At 38.7% G+C, this 17,010-nt stretch overlaps 2 protein-coding genes across 3 annotated transcripts; one reads left to right on the plus strand and one right to left on the minus strand.

Moving 5' to 3' along the window:
• Positions 1-558: 558 nt before the first annotated feature.
• LOC102230557 (mediator of RNA polymerase II transcription subunit 1-like) lies at positions 559-8,528 on the minus strand. Of its 2 annotated transcripts, none has more exons than XM_023326282.1 (17): positions 8,345-8,528; positions 7,634-7,725; positions 5,446-5,521; positions 5,309-5,363; positions 5,013-5,139; positions 4,900-4,928; positions 4,667-4,738; positions 4,510-4,584; positions 4,303-4,379; positions 4,145-4,207; positions 3,931-4,060; positions 3,718-3,842; positions 3,521-3,639; positions 3,234-3,429; positions 3,014-3,109; positions 2,155-2,266; positions 559-2,063 (listed from the first exon to the last, which is right to left on the minus strand). In XM_023326282.1, exons 2-17 carry the CDS (start codon positions 7,721-7,723, stop codon positions 1,766-1,768), a joined length of 1,740 nt encoding a protein of 579 aa, XP_023182050.1. In that variant the 5' UTR covers positions 7,724-7,725; positions 8,345-8,528; the 3' UTR covers positions 559-1,765. The 2 variants fall into 2 exon arrangements, with proteins under 2 accessions (XP_023182050.1, XP_023182051.1); XM_023326283.1 differs by having other exon boundaries at positions 8,510-8,525.
• LOC102226410 (ras-related protein Ral-A) lies at positions 8,077-15,910 on the plus strand. Its single transcript, XM_005805723.3, has 5 exons — positions 8,077-8,253; positions 10,629-10,865; positions 10,950-11,158; positions 11,562-11,736; positions 11,819-15,910. The coding sequence occupies exons 2-5, from the start codon at positions 10,752-10,754 to the stop codon at positions 11,939-11,941; spliced, it is 621 nt and encodes a 206-aa protein (XP_005805780.1). The 5' UTR covers positions 8,077-8,253; positions 10,629-10,751; the 3' UTR covers positions 11,942-15,910.
• The last annotated feature ends 1,100 nt before the right edge of the window (positions 15,911-17,010 follow it).

Consider the following 17,010-nt stretch of genomic DNA (forward strand, 5'->3'; position numbering starts at 1 on the left):
GGTTAATAATTTTCACCTACAGATATTTTTGATAGGAGTAATATGGCTCACCTCTCAGGGTGACAAAAATGAGGGGATGGCACGAGTGTAAGAAAATTGTAGACCTTTAAGTTATTAGTTTGTGTCCAGTTAAGAGACAGATGTGTAAATCTATTACACATATGTCCTACTTTCATCAACAAAACGCAACAAGATTAGACTAATGAATAACTAGATCTGCAGAAAGGACCTTCAGGGCTTACTTTCTTCTACAAGTCTAGGTTCAGAAAAAAGGGCAGATGGCAAATATGCTGAACACAAACTGTTTAGCTGTTTACCTTCAGTTCAGGGCTACAAATGTATTTATTCAGAATTACATTTTAAATATTGAGAGTAAAGTGTTATAGAGCACAAACGTAGCAAATAGAGCACATTTTGATTGAAACACCATAATCTTGTGTGGCAGGTGGTTAATGATACTTTAGTGTCTGATCAAAATGATTTGAATAGTTTTGGACTAAAAACCAGATCTTTAAACAGAAATTTATTTGGATTTATGAAACCTTTATTTGATTTGTACAAAAACAAAAAAACAAACAGTAATTTCAGTTTTTATTAGTAGAGGTAAGAAAGCATATCCTTTAGACTGGTCAAACTTTCAAGCTCAATATTTGATATAATATTCTAATTTTTTGTTGTAATACATTATATAGTGAAAATATATTTTAAATTCCCTCCTGCTGTCCTCATATTATTGTTTTACTAGAACATTGGCCTGTATCTTTATTTCAATATTCTACATGGCAATTTGAAGTAAAGATTTGCAACACTGTAAAACAGCCCAACATTATGATGCTGCCACCACCAGCTGACTGTGTGTGTGTGTGTACAGTTTACTTATACTTGAAAGCTTCACCAAGACCCCTACAAAACACACTTTCTGCTATTCTGTGTAAATGGCTACATGTCTTTCTCAGGTTTACAAAGGCTTGGACAGTTATTTAAAATCCAGCATCATCATTCGCTCCTTTTGTGAACTTTCTCAACCAGCCAGAACAAAAATATTTCAAGGACACGGTTCCTCTGAAAGAAGAGAGCATTTCTAACCCCACATGTTTGGCTACTTCAATGAATAGCAGTCACACAGGTCTTTGGATATGCATGCAGACAAAGCCAGTTGTCTACTGTCAACAGTTGGATCAAATATTCTAAATACATGTTAAAAAAATAAAACTAATAAAAAATCCTCCTCCATTTCAGTAGGTTTAGAAAATACAAAGACCTGTAATGCAGTAAAAATCACATTGTCTCCTCTGTAGTCATATAAACATTTCTTCTTCGATTGTACAGGCTACAGGCATTTGTTCTATATTTGTACAAGTCCTGGCAGGAGTCCAGAAAAAGCAAGATGGTCCTCAACTGTAATCAAGAAATTTCTTCTAGCTTTCTTTTCTCTATTCAAACCAAATTGTTTCTTTATTCAACAAAGTTTTCATTTTTTCAAAGCTGAAAAATGTCAGATCTGTTTGGTCTCCACAAGCCAATATAGAGACATTTAAACCAGGACTTACTGGCTCACATGGTAACAAGCAACTGGTTTCCTGCCCTTTTGAGGCCCACTGCCAGACCTCAAAAACCTTTACAGCCAGCCATCCCTACCACACTGGAATGCATAGTGAGACAGATTCAACCATCAGCATCTCAAATTGTTGCACAGTGGCCAGTTTCTTAATAAAGTCCAATAATCTGTGACGCAGGCAGCTGCTAAGCCCTCCTTATGTTGAGATCAGCTCTGACAGTTTGCCATTGGAGCCACAGGAACGAATGGGTGAAGGTCGTCAGGCATGCTGGCGCTCATTTCAGGATGAAGCTCAGATTTAGAGACAGATACGGCACCGCAAACTGAACCAGGAACACCGTCATGCTCTGGCATGGCCGTGCTTTGGGAGGCTGCAGGCGACTGGCCATCGGTGTCCATCACAGGACTCAGACGGTCATTTTCAGCTACTGCGGTGATGGGGCAGCTGGTGGTTTTCTCCAGCCTGATGTATAATGCCCTCACGGCCACAGGAATGGACATGCATCTGAGATAAAAAAATATATATATTTATATACACACAAGTATTATGAAAACAATTATTAAAATTAGTATTTCTGCAATAGTACAAAACAAACCTAGTCAGAACTATGGAGATGTATTCGTCCAGTATGGCAGTAGATAAATCATAAAGTCCTCCTCCAAACAACTGGCAGGTGATCTGACGGGCATTAGGTATGTTGACCAGCACTGGTGACGGAAAAGCACATGAGTCTATATGTTTCCTAAGTAGTTCTGTAGAGGTTATAAGGTATATGTGTTTCAGTTGCAATAAAGAAACTATGTTAATCTTACAAACAGAAAGAAGTTTGCAGCTGACAGTGACCCTGAGCTGGCAATTTCATCATTTTTAAGACTCATTTTACAGACACCAATTACACCACTCTGAAAAATTAGGCCACAAATTTTATGGTGTACATAAATAGACTAAATATTTTTTAGTTAGAGTTACAACTAATGTATATTTTTTAACTTTCCTTACATTTTGAAGCAAAAGGTTTACCAATAAACACGGTTCATAGATATTTCTTGTTAAAGTTGCACACTCTCAGACTCACATTTACAGTTCAGTCATTTTTACTTCATTTAAAAATCAGTAGTTTTAGCAGCAACAGGAGTAGTATATTAATATACACCACTTTTACACTACATATAATCTAATGACGTTAATGGCTAAGGCAGATTCAAAATGCTTAGAGTATTTCTACAGGTCCACTACAGTTCTTTTGAATTTACAGAACACAATGTTCTTTATCAATTTATGACAGAAATTACTGCAGAGGACAGGCTTTAAATACCAAACCTGCAGAAACCATAAACCATATGAAATCAAGTCTGGAAATTCAAACATTTTCCTCCTATACTTATCCAGACCTGAAAAATACTTAAATTAAGAGGCTTTTTTCCCCCATAAAATTCTCTTTAAAAAATGCTTACAGACAGCAAGACGGTCAATGTGGGGTTGACGGAAGGTCACGGAAATGCTGGTAGTGTACTCTGGGCGGACCTCAAAGTGCAGGTCACAAACTGAAGCTGGTGGGAATTCACAGAAATAAAGCAAAACACAATATAAATATAATAAGAGCATTACAAGTCTTCTTGGCAGCATCCCTTCCTCCATATTGGATATAATTCTACCACATGAACATCCTCCCACCTGGACTGGCACTCTGAGTCAAGCAGCTCCTCAGCAGGGTGTTAAAGGCACACTGGTGACGCAGCAGCTCCAGCACGGCTGAGACGTGAGCCGGCTGGGTGAAAGGAACGCTGGCCAGCAAAGTTGCTCTTTGTGTGGGAATATCCCACGAAGAATCAGGGAGAACATAAGTGTGCATCCCACCCTCAGGAAAAACCTGGACGACACATTTCGATTCTCCCTCAGCATATATTCCATAAGAATTTAAATTGACAAAAAAATAAATAAAGCTAAAAGCAGATTCGTACCACTGTAAAGATCTCCTGTCCATCTAATGGCTCTGAGGGGCTTTTTGCACTTGCAGAAGCTTTCATCAGAAGCTTGGGTAATGGTGCCCACTGGAGGTCACAATCTGGTATAGTCACGCCTGGAGAAACAATGGAATAAGTGTGGAGCTTTTGAAAACAAAAAGAAGTTAGATTTTTTTCTAGGAGAAGTTTCTAACCTGTGATTTGTCCAACTCTCTCCACAATATGAAAAAGCACAGGTATTGGTGTCTTCAGTCTGAGCAGGAAACACGTGGGAAGCATCTCATTCGAAACCTCACTGAAAGCAGCGACTGCAGGACAACTGGCTCCAAGATGCAGGTTTATTGTTAACTAGCAGCTGGGACTTTCACATTATTCTACTGAATGACAGACTAAAATAAAATACAGACCTCTGAGTGTCCAGCTGAGGAGCCTCTGAGATTAGAGATGTCATCTGAAGCTTGCGAGTCAAGTCGCTGACTCCGATTGTAGCTCGGGCTGCCTGGACAGCTGGTTTGAACTCCTGCAATTCCTCAAATGCTATGAAATAGAAGAATAAAAGATGCAACTTTGAATCTGCTGCATGATCAGACATTGAATTGAGAAGAGAAATCAGAATCTTACACAACTCCGAGTTCTTCAGGCAATCATTTGGTGAGCTATAGAAGTAAAGAGATGGAGGATAATCTGGAAAAAAAAGAAATAAAAAAAATAAGAAATCAGATCCTAAAAAGAAAAGAAATCCATGTGTATGATTTAGTGTAAAAAGTTCCAACTCGTGCCTTGTTTTTCTGCCATTAAAAAGCCAACCCTGCCATTGTTTATTAAGCCCATTTGGGCTTCAAAGCACTTTGGTTCACTAAAAGAAAGAAAACATTGTTAATGAATAAACAGTTTAATTCAAGTTGTCCAAAAGCGGTGTAAACCGTTACTGCTATTTTTAATAGTAACTGCTAAAAATCACCATGTTAGCCTTTTTTGTTACTTACTTTGGCATATCTGATATTTGCTGAAGGTCTTTCCAGAGGCATTGTAGGGATTTCAACATTTTTGATTTTGTTTTACTGTGAAAGCAAGAGATGGGAGGCCAAATGGTAACTATTCCAGATTTTAAAAGTGAATTGTGAACATCTTAGGAAAACCTACTTGTCTCCAGGAATGTTGTACTGAGCAAACAGTTCTCCCAGCCTCATGGAAAAATCAGAAAAGTTATTGGACCTTTAAATTATCCAGAAAAAAAAGGAGAATTAGCATTTGCAGGTAAATTACTCATCTAACGGCTGAAACTGTTGTTGTCATCCGAAGTTGTTGCCGATAAATTGCCTGTTTCACCTGACAAGATGTCAGAAATGTAAATGTAACATTCCGTCATCGCTTACCTAAGAAGATGCAAAAGGGACCTGCTGGGCTGCAAAGCAATTTTAGTGCATTAGTGAACAAAATTCAAAAAGAGGGGTAGCTTCATATTGCCTGAAGGGCAGAGTCAGCTTACAGCGGGGTGTTCTCCCTGTAGAGCCACCTTTACCTCCTGCACCTCACCAGACGGCAGCAGCAACACTTCCAGGTAGAAAAAGTCAGCTGTCAGGTAGCAGGTGGACTCAGTAAAGTGAAAACCCATCCTAAAAAAAGCAAAAAATCATATATGAATGAAGGTTAGACACTACAATAAATGATGCATCAACTACAAGAGAGCTAGATCTGAGATATAAACACTTTTATTCACCAGCTCACAAAGTTTTTTTTTAATTATTATTATTATTTTGTCATGTTACAACCAAATGCATTTACCCTTGTTGTTTGGCGATCATTTCCAGTCTGCATTTCATGTTGTTCATAGTTGGTGCTGAAAATTAAAGAAAAAAATAATGTTACCAATATCACTGTGCTAGGAAGCAGAAAAATGAATCATTGGAATATTTGTTTACCCTGAAGCTCTTCCTGGAGTCTCTCCAAAGATCTCACAAGCGGCTCACAAGGTTTGGATTCATCCCTGGATTTCTCCTATTGTGGGACAAAAGGGAAGTGAAAACCCAACAAAGGATGTGTTGTGCAGCAATGTGAGGCTTGTGTCAACAGTCCAGTGCTGTCTGTCCCCTCAACGAACACGAGCTGCATGATACCGCAGCAAGGGAAATATTGACACTGAGGATCCTTTACATAGAGTCTTAAACAGAGGGCAAATATACTGTGAACTCATCCTTTGGTTTGAGAATCTAATTTCTTCATAATCCTTGCTGGTCAGTATTGTATAACTAGCCCCAGCTGCAGTATCCCTTTGGGCCACACATCACTTTAGACCACCAAGTAATAAAGATTGCCTTACCATACTCTGGAGACTGACCCCTGCCAAACTCCACTTTAAATAAATCCACAAATATTCTCCTCTCTGAGGGCTCCACCCATGAAAATCTCAAGAAAACTCAACCGTCTTCTACTTCCAGACTCTCTGCACGCGGGTTAGCTTTGTCGTAGCCAGGTAAAAAAAAAAACAACAAAAAAAACCAGCCCCCTTACTCTACACTTTGCTTCGCACAGAAGGGCTATTGTGTCCTGGAGGCGTGGACTCTTCTTCTATGTTTTTTGGCAACTGACCAACAGCAAAGTCGGTGCATTACCGCCTCCGACAGGCGTACACGCGGTTTAAGTTTTACATTTTACCCTATCGTTGACTCGCAGGTTGGAGTCCTATTCTCATCAAATGAGCCCTGAAAGTCGGGTGTATATAAAGGACAGTGCAAAGGGACCTGCTCTACTAGAGCACCTTAGTAGTCGTACATGTTTTTGTGAATGGAGTGCGATCCCCACAAAAATTCAGAAGTGCGTGACCAGATTACGCGCGATGCCAATGCGTGTGAGCGGAGTTGACGCGCGCCTCCTTACGCACGGCACAACGCGTTGGCTATAAACATAGCTAACCTTAAGCTGAACCATCCTTCACTGCAAAAAGAGAAGTGCCTACCCGAACAAAATGGCTGTTTCAACATTTTGAAGCGTGGCCAACACCGAACGGCTTAGTACAATGACGCTGCTGCCATTAGTAAAAGTACAGGCAGACTACAATTCTACAGCAACACAGAAAATCAATATCATTCACAACTTCTTCTGTTCGCTGATTAGCCTGGTAGAAATTCTACCGGAGGGAATCCAAGTAAACAGGAGAAAACCCAGACTGTGCTGTAAAAGAGATTTGAATCAAGCGGAACAGCGCAGGGAGTAGTGGCCAGAGTGGCTTCAGTATATTTAAAAACGGTATGATTGGGCTGCATAATAAACATTTGCACATTCGACCCTTTGTTCTTAAACTTTTATATCATATTGTTGGCAAACACACTATATCTCTCAAGCTCTGAGTCTTGTTCCACCATTCTGCATTACACAAAAAATGTTTTTAATATTTTAACATGTGGGGACTGGGCTGGTCACAGAACAAGGTTAAATTTGTGTCCAATGAGCCATTTCTCTGTCAACTGGCCATGTAGTGTGGATCATCACCCTGTATAATTACTCGTTTTCAGTTTTCTAGTGGAGTCAATCATATTTTTATTAGCTTAGTTCAAAGACTTCCTAATATCATGTAGATTCCCAGGGCTTAGTCAAAAAGAAACAGTCCCACAGCATCACAGAACCTCTACTGCACTTAGCTATGACTGCATTTATTGCCAACAATAACACACTAGCAAACGTCCTACATTTAGGTTAGTGATGGAAGTAAAAGTGCAGAACTGGCAACTTTATTTACAAGAAATATTTCTCACGGAGGTTGTATTTCTTGCTGAATGCACTTAAATAGTTTGAGTGTGAGCTAATGTAATAAAACAAATTTATTCTAAGGCGTTTACATAAGATTACATTCTAATGTAGATGGCAAGTGAGACTAAGTAAACATCAGAAGCACATCAGTGTCCATAGTAATGATCAAACAAAGGCTCAAGTATCCCACTATGGATGATCTAATGGGAGTGCATCGCCACACAGCAGTTCCTGATTCATCAGGTTATATTGTTAAAGGGCCCATCCCAAACTGACTCAACAACTGTAAGGCAGTTTTTATTCTTTTAAATGAACGTGTGATTAAAAGGACAAAATGTTTGCCTTAACCATAGATTGCCTTACCATGTATCTGCGGACAAGCTGAAATGTGTGATTCCAACTTTTCTCTGCAAACTTGCAGTGCAAGTTGGAAATGCTGGTATTTTTTTTCATTACTGAAAGAAAACCAAAGCAGAAAATGTCAACTGTGGCAAATGAGATTAATTTACAGTACATTATTACTGTAGCAGCTAGAGTTGGCTTTTATAGCAGGAAAGTGTAATTAAATTTTCAGCACTTTTCAACAACATCTCTAGTATTTGGCCATCTTAGTGCCTCTCCAATGTTTCCCCATTTAGGCAAATTGGCCCAATTCATATCATATCATAAGCTTCACGAAAATTATTAAAGTTAGTAGCATCAAAATAAAGTGATTTTTTTAGAGACAGAAGAATCAGTTTAAATTCAAAAGTAAAACGTAGAGCTGGGAGAGTGTCCCTGGCGGGCGGGCGTTGTCAGACAGAGCCAAGCCCACAGGACGTTCAGTCAGCCCGCTGCTAACAGCTACCGCCAGAGTCCCTGGAGTTAGCCACCGAGCTAGCCATGAGCTAACAAGCACAGGAAGCAGAGTGTTTTTATTTTGCCTCTTCTCACTCACCATTCGACTATCATTCTGCCCCAAGGGGAAACCAGTTAATTTGCAGGTATGTTGTTCTATTAAAGCGTCTTTTAACCGCGGCAACCGGTTTCCCCCCTTTTTGCGTGTTAGTTGTGATTAGCTGCTGTGGTACCAACCGCTTGCTGCTAGCTCCTCTTTTCCCCCTTCTGCTATCGACAGAGCTGTTCAACGGTGTAAGCATCTGTTGCTGGGTGTCGGGATAATACAGATTTGATTTTAGAGGCGTTTCAATCAGCCTGAGCTTCCCCAGCTGCTAATTAAACGTCAGGTGACATGTTTACCTGCTCCGTGCGGTTTAGGTAGCTGCTCGCTTAGCCACATCGCCCACTTTAATAGCCTCCAGGCTTGGATTTTGAGTATTTAGTCTGTACATTCCTAGTTTAATCATCTGTTAACGGGGTTGTTCATGTTTTCCATATCCTCTTTTATTAGTTTGCTCAATTATAGATTGCTCAGTTACCAGAAACTAGCATTTCAGTGCTAATTTATCTCTTACTGGTTTATACTAGGAAAATAATAGTTTTTCCCTTCAAATATTATTATGTTAAAATAACATAATTTAATCGTTTTGTCAAGAGAATGAGACTCTTACAAGACGTTTATAGTTCACTATTTTTATTATTTGCACTTACATTAAGTAAATAATAGGTGAGCATTACATTAAATGCTAAATCGTTGTATTGACTGACAGCTGACGTTGCAAATTAGCTTTTGTTAATTTGTCTAATGAAGTATTGGCAGAATTCCCATGTTTAATCCTGCTTCCAAGTGGTTTGCCTTGGCCTGTGCTGGGAATGGGCCTTCACCCACGCCTTTCTCTGCATCATGATTCCCTTATGGTCTCCATGCATTAGTTCTGACCACTAAATTGCTCTTGCAGATGTCAGATTTGGGGAAAAAAAAACACATCACCAGATGCTGCCTGGAAATATGAATCATAATAAAACAGTTTTATGTTACACATGTCATGCGTATCAACGATCCTTCATCAACTACAGGATACTCCTGCTACATTCTGGGAATTTCCAAACTGTTTTACCTTTAATGTAAAAGAAAAGATGCAGTTAAAAATTAAATCTTGATGCATTTTAGTAACATTTTAATTCCAGTGTGTGTTAAGGCAGTGTTGAGATGTTTTGTCTCTTATTCTGAAAAGCCTGAATTGTTTTACCTCAATCCATCATAAATTATTTAATTTCCCATAAGAATTGCACATACTGGTCAATATACCTTTAACACATCTCCACTGGAAACCTTGTGAATCATAGTTGCCTTTCAGTCTTGTCCTTCTTTGCATAAAGATACTGTTTTGCATTCAGTGAATCTTTTTTCTGCACACTTTGACTGCTGCATGCGTTGCTTTCACAAAGCGTTAGAGGAAACGGCACGGCAACTATTAACCACAAACACTGTAAAGCCTGTCATTTATGGAACAATGGTAAGAAAAAAGCCGCTGCTGAAAGAAAACCATGTAAAGAAACAGCAAACGTGGGAGAAGGTGATTAAATAACTTGGACATCACACTGGAAACTATTGCCACTGTAAAACATGATGGTGGCAGCATCATACTCTGCAGCGGCGTATCCTTCTGAGATTCACCTTCCAGCTAGAAAACATTAAACACACAACCAAACTACATTGAAGCTTGACTGCGTTTTGTGTCAAAGTACAGAATCAGAGGCAAAACTTGAAGATGAATCTTCAGTCATTTTCCATCTATTCTGACTGATAGTGAGCTATTTTAGAAAAAAAATTGGGAAACTTTTTAGTGCGTAGATATTCAAAGACAGTGGAGACATACCCCTAAAAACCGCTCTGGTAAAATTACAGCAAAAGGTGGTTCTAAAAAATACTTACTAGAAAGTAACGTTCAAATTCAATTGCACAATATGCTTTTATTTGTAAAGAAAAAAATTACACCTTTTGTTTTCATACCACTTTATCATGCATTACTTTGTGTTGGTGTATCACATAAAATTCCAGCAGAAAACAGAAAAGTTTGTGGCTAAATGAGAAAATGATAATAAACGGAGCAGCCAGAATGTGATTTTCTTTCTTTTAAATTATTTCGTCTTAATTTAATGATAAATGCTGCTAAATGAGTAATTTGTACCAGCAATCAAATATATTTATCTTCTTCTTTGGCATTAAAAAGATGAATAACTAAATTATTTCAGTGAAAAAAGGAAGAAAGCATATTAGAGAGAGGGTATAAAATGGAGACAGTTTAATTTATCTGGTGCGATCTGAAACAGTTGCTCTCCACAGCTTGTGGAGACACAAGTGTAACATCCGTCTCTCCTGACAAATCCATCAACCTGCAGACATGGAACAAGGAGCCTGTGGAAATTATGATGCAATGTTTTTATTATTTTCTCCTTCTCGCTGTACTTTTAACAGGAATTTTTACCCTGCACTTCGTTACACCTGGAATCCTTTTACGATCTTCTTTTCGCAATCCCATCCATTCACCCGCTGCCTTGACCTTTCACCCCCCCCCGCCCTTGACATCTACGCCAAGCTATGGCCGCTACGAAGCCCAAAGGACAGAACTCTCTGGCCCTCCACAAAGTGATCATGGTGGGCAGCGGAGGAGTGGGGAAATCAGCCCTCACCCTCCAGTTCATGTATGATGAGGTCGGTGTCTCACATTTCAGCAGGCATGTGAAGCTGACACGTTTCTTCCACCTGTAACCGGTCAAATCTACTTTTTTCCCCCAGTTTGTTGAAGACTACGAACCCACTAAAGCAGACAGCTACAGGAAGAAAGTAGTGCTGGACGGCGAGGAGGTGCAGATAGACATCCTGGACACGGCCGGCCAGGAGGACTACGCCGCCATCCGGGACAACTACTTCCGCAGCGGCGAGGGCTTCCTCTGCGTATTTTCCATCACAGAGCTGGAGTCTTTTGCAGCAACAGTAGACTTCAGGTGCGAGAGAGCGTATCTACATGAACACCCACACTTTTTCCTTTCACTTAACTTTTTTTGAGTATACTTGGAAAAAAGCACTATAAAAAAAACTACTACCATAGCAATAACTTTTGTGCCTTTCAAGTCAGCTGTCTTCCCCATGATTGTGTTGCCTACTGACCTAGACAGTGAGAACGTTTACAGGCTCAGGAATCTTTTGCAGGAGTTCATTAGCTGATTAGGATGTGACACCGTGAGTTACCGATATTCGCCTTAAAACTAAGACAGTATTATAATGGAAATGTGGATTTAAGGAAACATATCCTTAATACCTGCTTAGAGGTTGTTATTCCAAAAAGGTACTTTTAATTAAGACGCACATTCCATTGTACCTGTACATGCTCCATGGCTGTTTTTGCAGAGAGCAGATTCTGCGAGTGAAGGAGGATGAGAATGTGCCCTTCCTCTTGGTCGGGAATAAATCGGACTTGGACGACCGGCGGCAGGTCAGTGCGGACGAAGCGAAGGCTCGTGCAGAGCAGTGGGGCGTCTGTTACGTGGAGACTTCTGCCAAAACCCGTGCCAATGTGGATAAGGTTTGTCGCCCCCTCCTAGTTGAACGAGCTCATATTATGTTTTATAAATATAACATTTAAACTTTTGTTTGTTTGTTTTTAGGTGTTTTTTGACCTGATGCGAGAGATCCGAGCGAGAAAAATGGAGGACAGCAAAGAGAAGAATGGGAAGAAGAAAAGTAAAAGCCTGGCTAAAAGAATTAGAGAGAGATGCTGCATTTTATAGTGGTGAAGGAGAGCAGGCTAGCTGCTAGTGTACATGTACATTTCTCAGACTTTTGCATTTCTTTTGTGCCCAGACCTGACCATGACTTTCTGTTCCTGGCTAAAGCAGGACCTCTGACCGTGCATCAGGAAGTAGTGAGGTGGCACTTCATACACCATTTTTAGCTCTTAACTTTTTATGTGCTGACACTCAAAATAATTTATGATTTATGTAATCTCTTTTTCTTACTCTTACACATGACAGAGTTTTAATAGATGAGTGATGTTTTAATTTTAGGCCTGAGCTTGCCAAGAAGCCCTAAAATGTCCTGAAAAACCCCCGAACATTTTAATTGTAAAGTGTATTCATATTATCTTCAGACAGCTGTACAGGTGTATGTTCAATAGAGAAAGACTGAGACGTTTTCAGAGCCAAGGCTTAAACTGGGAAGGTGTAGTCAGGAAAACCCCCAGACCATAAATAGAGTCCACCGCTTTTGCTTGGAAATACTCAGCATTGCAGTGTGAACTTCTGGTTCAAGTGCCACCAAGTAAATATAATTTCCACTTTTTAATCTGGAAAGGATTATATTAAAATAACGCCTCCCTTTTCTAAGCAGGTGCCCACATCTGTTGCCATTCCTACTTGTTTTTTTATGCGATAACAGGCTTTTAAACACTATTTTCTGTTTTTTTTGTTTTATTCTCCTCCACATGAAACACTGTAAAATAGGCACACAATTTTTCCATTTTTTTAATTTCTTCCTGTCAGTTTGTCTTCTAAAAATGCACAAACAACATTGATCACTACCCTGAATCCTCAAAGGGATTTCTGCAACACTTGAACATTTTTCAGTCCTAACGTTTTAGAAGTGTTACCTCGCTCGGCTAAGGAATTTCATTGCCTTTTTTGTGATTGAGGAATCCCTGGTGCTCTGATTAAAAAAAAAAAAAAAAAAAGGTGATTCCATAACACTACATGCAGCTCAATACTAAAAAAAAATTGCTTCCAGACAACTTAACTTTTTCTTGGCTCAGACTTTTAATTAGCAACTTTATATTACACTAGTTTTCATTTAAATGTATCTCTTATTTAGGAATAGCTTAACAGAAGGAGGAGTTAGAGGATGAAAACAAGCAAAAGCAAAGATTGAATTACAATTTCCTCTTTCCAAAAACGTTGCCGTCAGCAACCAAAGAAAACTGCTAGGTAATACAAATAACAGGGTTCCTACACCGTCTTCAAAATTCTGAACCGGTATTGATGAAATCAACTTGTCTAGAAAAACATTTGTCTTCATAGACTTTTAATTGTTCCTTTATTCCAAAATCTTCATTCCAGACCTTTCTACAGATAACAGTTTAAATAAGGTTATCTCTAAACTGCTAACACATAACACACTCAAAAACTATTTTTTCTCAGAAAACAATATAATACAATTGTTATTAAAACAGAAATTTTTTTTTTTGCCCTGATAAAATGACAAATTAATATGTATAAAGTCCAGATGTTTCTTTCTTGAGATAAAGGACTCACTATCGCAACAAAATCAAACATAAGCTCTTGTTGTCTTTACAACGGCACATTAAAATGAGAGAATCTTGTTTTTTGCAAAAATAATAAGCTAATGAACAGGGAGAAACGCGTGTGGATCCATTTGCACGCGCAGTTTTATTCATCTGGATTTGTATGTGCGTATGTTTGGGTTGGAAATCCATGCAAGTCTTTGTTAGTGAAGTCCCTTTCGGTTGGAGCGCTACATCAGCCATGCAGTTTAACATTGTCTAACACAGAACCGCGCCCACGTACCGTGGCTCATGGGCAGCAGGTTTCTAGTGTTTTGTGTATGGAAAATACTGATTATGAATGTTTTTTTTTTAAAAAAAAATACTTCTTAGCTTCTACCTACATGCCAAAAATGACCTAAAACATGATTGAGCAATTCAAAAATTTGAGTCTAGATTTTTCAAGTGAAAAATGTGTAGAAACCCTGAAATAAGTGCCCAGTTGTTAATTCCAGTGAATGAGAAATTTCCATGGTGAGCATAAACCGATCAGCACTACAGCATTGTGTAAAAACAACCTTAGCAGAGGATCGACAAGGGGGAAGTGAAACAGTTTAATTGGTGTAAGAAATGGAAGGTTCTGAGGGCTTTTGTAATTCTTGTGCAGTCCGTCACGGTTGCCTCTCTGTCCGTCGTGAATGTGAATAATCCCTTCTTACTCATCCTGTAATCCTAAACTGCCAGTGCTTTGCAGAGCATAGAAGTCATCGATGTTCTACTTTTTTTTTTTTTTTGTTCCATCAGCTGCATCCTGTGGCAAGGCTTCTCTGTAACATGTTAACAAAAACGTCATGCTTTCCTTTTTTTTTTTTTAGTTCTTGTAACTGGATGGTTTGAGAGGAAAGTTGATGTTTGAATAGCACAGAAAGCAACTGGCTGCTCTTCAGCAATAGCTAAATTTGACCAAGAAAAGAATGAAAACCACCAACTAAACCCTTCTATTCTTAATTCTTAAGACTGAGGCTCTAATTATTAAGACATTTATTTAAAATGTTTACACTTTTTTTTCTCCAACAGCCACACAAAGGTTGCTGCTAACATCCAGTCTGATTATGTTTTAAACTATTGATGTGAGCTTAAATACAGTTCTGGTCAGACACTTCTCATGGGCATGGATATTATACTCATTTAGGGCTTTAAATGCTTTATTTAATCGTTTATCTTTGCAGAGTGAAATGATTATCAAACATACAACTTAACTAAATTTAAAAATTGGATTTAGGTGCAGCGATTGAACTATTTTTCCACAAAGTCAGTTTGGGACTTCCGACGTTTTTGTCAGGCTTGGTGAAAGCAGCATCATTCTGAGGGAAACATTTAGCTGTCAGTGGTTACTGTGGGTTTTGAATTTCTTTATAGCCTGTATGTATAAATTTCATCAATTTGATAAATTCAAACTTGTGCATTATATTGTAGTTTTTAAAATGCATTAAAGTAGTGTGCTTGATTAACCAAGTGACAGAAGAAAACCCACTTTAGATCAATTATGAAGATCTAGTATTAGCGTCGCATTCATGCCATGAAAAATGGATCTAAATTTCTGTCCAAAACTTTATGTGGTGTCTATGCAAAAGGTTTTTTGGAACTGGAACAAGGGAATGTAAAAAAATTCAAAATACCGTCTCTGTGTCTTTTAAACTACCTTTCAAAAAGGCGAAGCGCAGTAGAAGCACTTCAGCTCTAAAGCTCTCAGTAGGAATCCGATTTCAGCTCGGAAAACACAACATCATCCAAAAGTTATGCATCTTATTAGATTTAAAGTGACTCAGTGAGAGTTCATTGATTCCCCGAGTTAATGCGTAGAAAATGCACAATTGTGTTTCCTGATAGAAACGTGACGCATGTTGAGCATTAAGCACAGAGGCAAAGAGTTGGACTCTGGAGAGAAGGAGGCTAGACCCAAAATGTTGGGAAGCCATTATATCAGAACACTAAGCGGTTACAGATGTTCTAAGGGCTAACCTTCGGCGCATCACACAGATTGGGCCCTTCCCAAAAAGTTAGTGAGACTTGGGAAGAAACTAAGAAAGACCCCAGTTTGTTTTGGGCAGGCCTTCCCCTACACTGTTCCTGTTTTTTGTTTTGCTTCATTTTCATGTAACGAACTTCACAGGCCAACACCTCTGCAGGACTCTAAAGCAGATATTGTGTGAAAAGCTGCAAGCAGAATGTCCTAATGGGGCTTTTAATTAACTTGCTTTACCTTTTTCTATTAATGCCCTTGGAGTGATGACAGCTATCTACGTCTTGGACTGGATGGTTGTTGTACGTATGCCATCGGTTAAATCTCTCCTTCATGTTTACTTATTTTGAGCATTACCACTAATGTAGCCTGTTTGTGAATGCAAGAGGTGAAGCTTACATTTCAATTCATTTTTTGTGAGTAATTTGGAAATGGCAAATAAAGTGGATATTACTAATAACATTTGGAGATGTGTTTGTGAGATCTTGTGAAACAGCTGGTCTCTCTCACTGTGGTCATGTTTCGTTTACTCTGAAAAGACAGGCTGACCTTTAAAACGAAGAGCTTCCTTAGAAACACTTCGCCTTTCGACTCTGTTTTTGTTTCTTTTTGCAAATATGCTGAATCTCTGCAACCTCCTGACCTTGATATTTCAAACAGAATTTTATCACATGCTAGATTACTTCTTTTTTTGTCATGGACGTCAGGGAATGCGTCACAGGATGTCATCTGCTTCACTTCCCTAAACGTTTGGCTGCAGATTATTACAAAAAGCTGGATTTCAGTTGAATAATTTGTAATTATTCTCAATCACAACAAAAAGTCACATCTAGCTACGTTTACTCTTTTTTATTTTCCATTATTAATTATCTTCATGTTCAGTTTACTGGGAAATTTCTGCTGGCAAGTAAAATATTTATTTAAGGAAACCATGATATTAGATCAAAGTTTCTCTTTGATCCAGTGAACTACCTGCTGCAAGCATTGGAGGGGGGTAGGAAAAAATAGTTATAGTGGCTCTAAAAAGTGTCACACTCCTCTTTCAAATTAATTTTGATAATTAAAATGGAGAACATTGGAAATATCTCAGAAATTAAAGATAAGACAAGGCCGGAATTAGTCTTGGATGCTACCAAGAGGCCACATTTCCAACAAATCCTGGTTAAGCCTTGCATGGGATTAAGGATGAAGCGGTATAGATATATGTGGGTTATATATCACATATATTTCACTTTCCTTTCAACACTGAAAAAATGACCACAATGCTGACATTGCTCTGCTGCTTCAGATAAACACCCAACAATCTTTCACCATTATCGCTATTATGTGACCAAACAAACAACAAATGTTCTTTGCCTGGAAACGAATACAAAAACAACAAGATCACAAATGCGTATCAGTGATAACGTTTTTTTTCTTATCCAGCCAATGTAGATATGTTGATTATCAATATTGACTATCATCAGCCGATATCAATGTTAATCATATATTGTACATTCCTACCTGGGGCAAATATCTTCTGTAATGTCCATATATTTGAATTATGTTGTAGGTATGGCTAA

The sequence above is a fragment of the Xiphophorus maculatus genome, chromosome 21 (assembly GCF_002775205.1).
Source record: "Xiphophorus maculatus strain JP 163 A chromosome 21, X_maculatus-5.0-male, whole genome shotgun sequence".
NCBI classification, from domain to species: domain Eukaryota; kingdom Metazoa; phylum Chordata; class Actinopteri; order Cyprinodontiformes; family Poeciliidae; genus Xiphophorus; species Xiphophorus maculatus.

What these genes read in the sequence shown, in the direction of transcription:
- LOC102226410 (XM_005805723.3), top strand. Translation starts at nt 10,752, where the DNA reads ATGGCCGCTACGAAGCCCAAAGGACAGAACTCTCTGGCCCTCCACAAA. An exon ending in TCCAGTTCATGTATGATGAG is followed by an intron (nt 10,866 to 10,949) that starts GTCGGTGTCTCA and finishes TTTTTCCCCCAG; the next exon opens with TTTGTTGAAGACTACGAACC. An exon ending in CCCGTGCCAATGTGGATAAG is followed by an intron (nt 11,737 to 11,818) that starts GTTTGTCGCCCC and finishes GTTTGTTTTTAG; the next exon opens with GTGTTTTTTGACCTGATGCG.
- LOC102230557 (XM_023326282.1), bottom strand. Translation starts at nt 7,723, where the DNA reads ATGAAAAAAAATACCAGCATTTCCAACTTGCACTGCAAGTTTGCAGAG. An exon ending in ATGATCGCCAAACAACAAGG is followed by an intron (nt 5,140 to 5,308) that starts GTAAATGCATTT and finishes TGCTTTTTTTAG; the next exon opens with GATGGGTTTTCACTTTACTG. An exon ending in TACAGGGAGAACACCCCGCT is followed by an intron (nt 4,929 to 5,012) that starts GTAAGCTGACTC and finishes ATTGCTTTGCAG; the next exon opens with CCCAGCAGGTCCCTTTTGCA.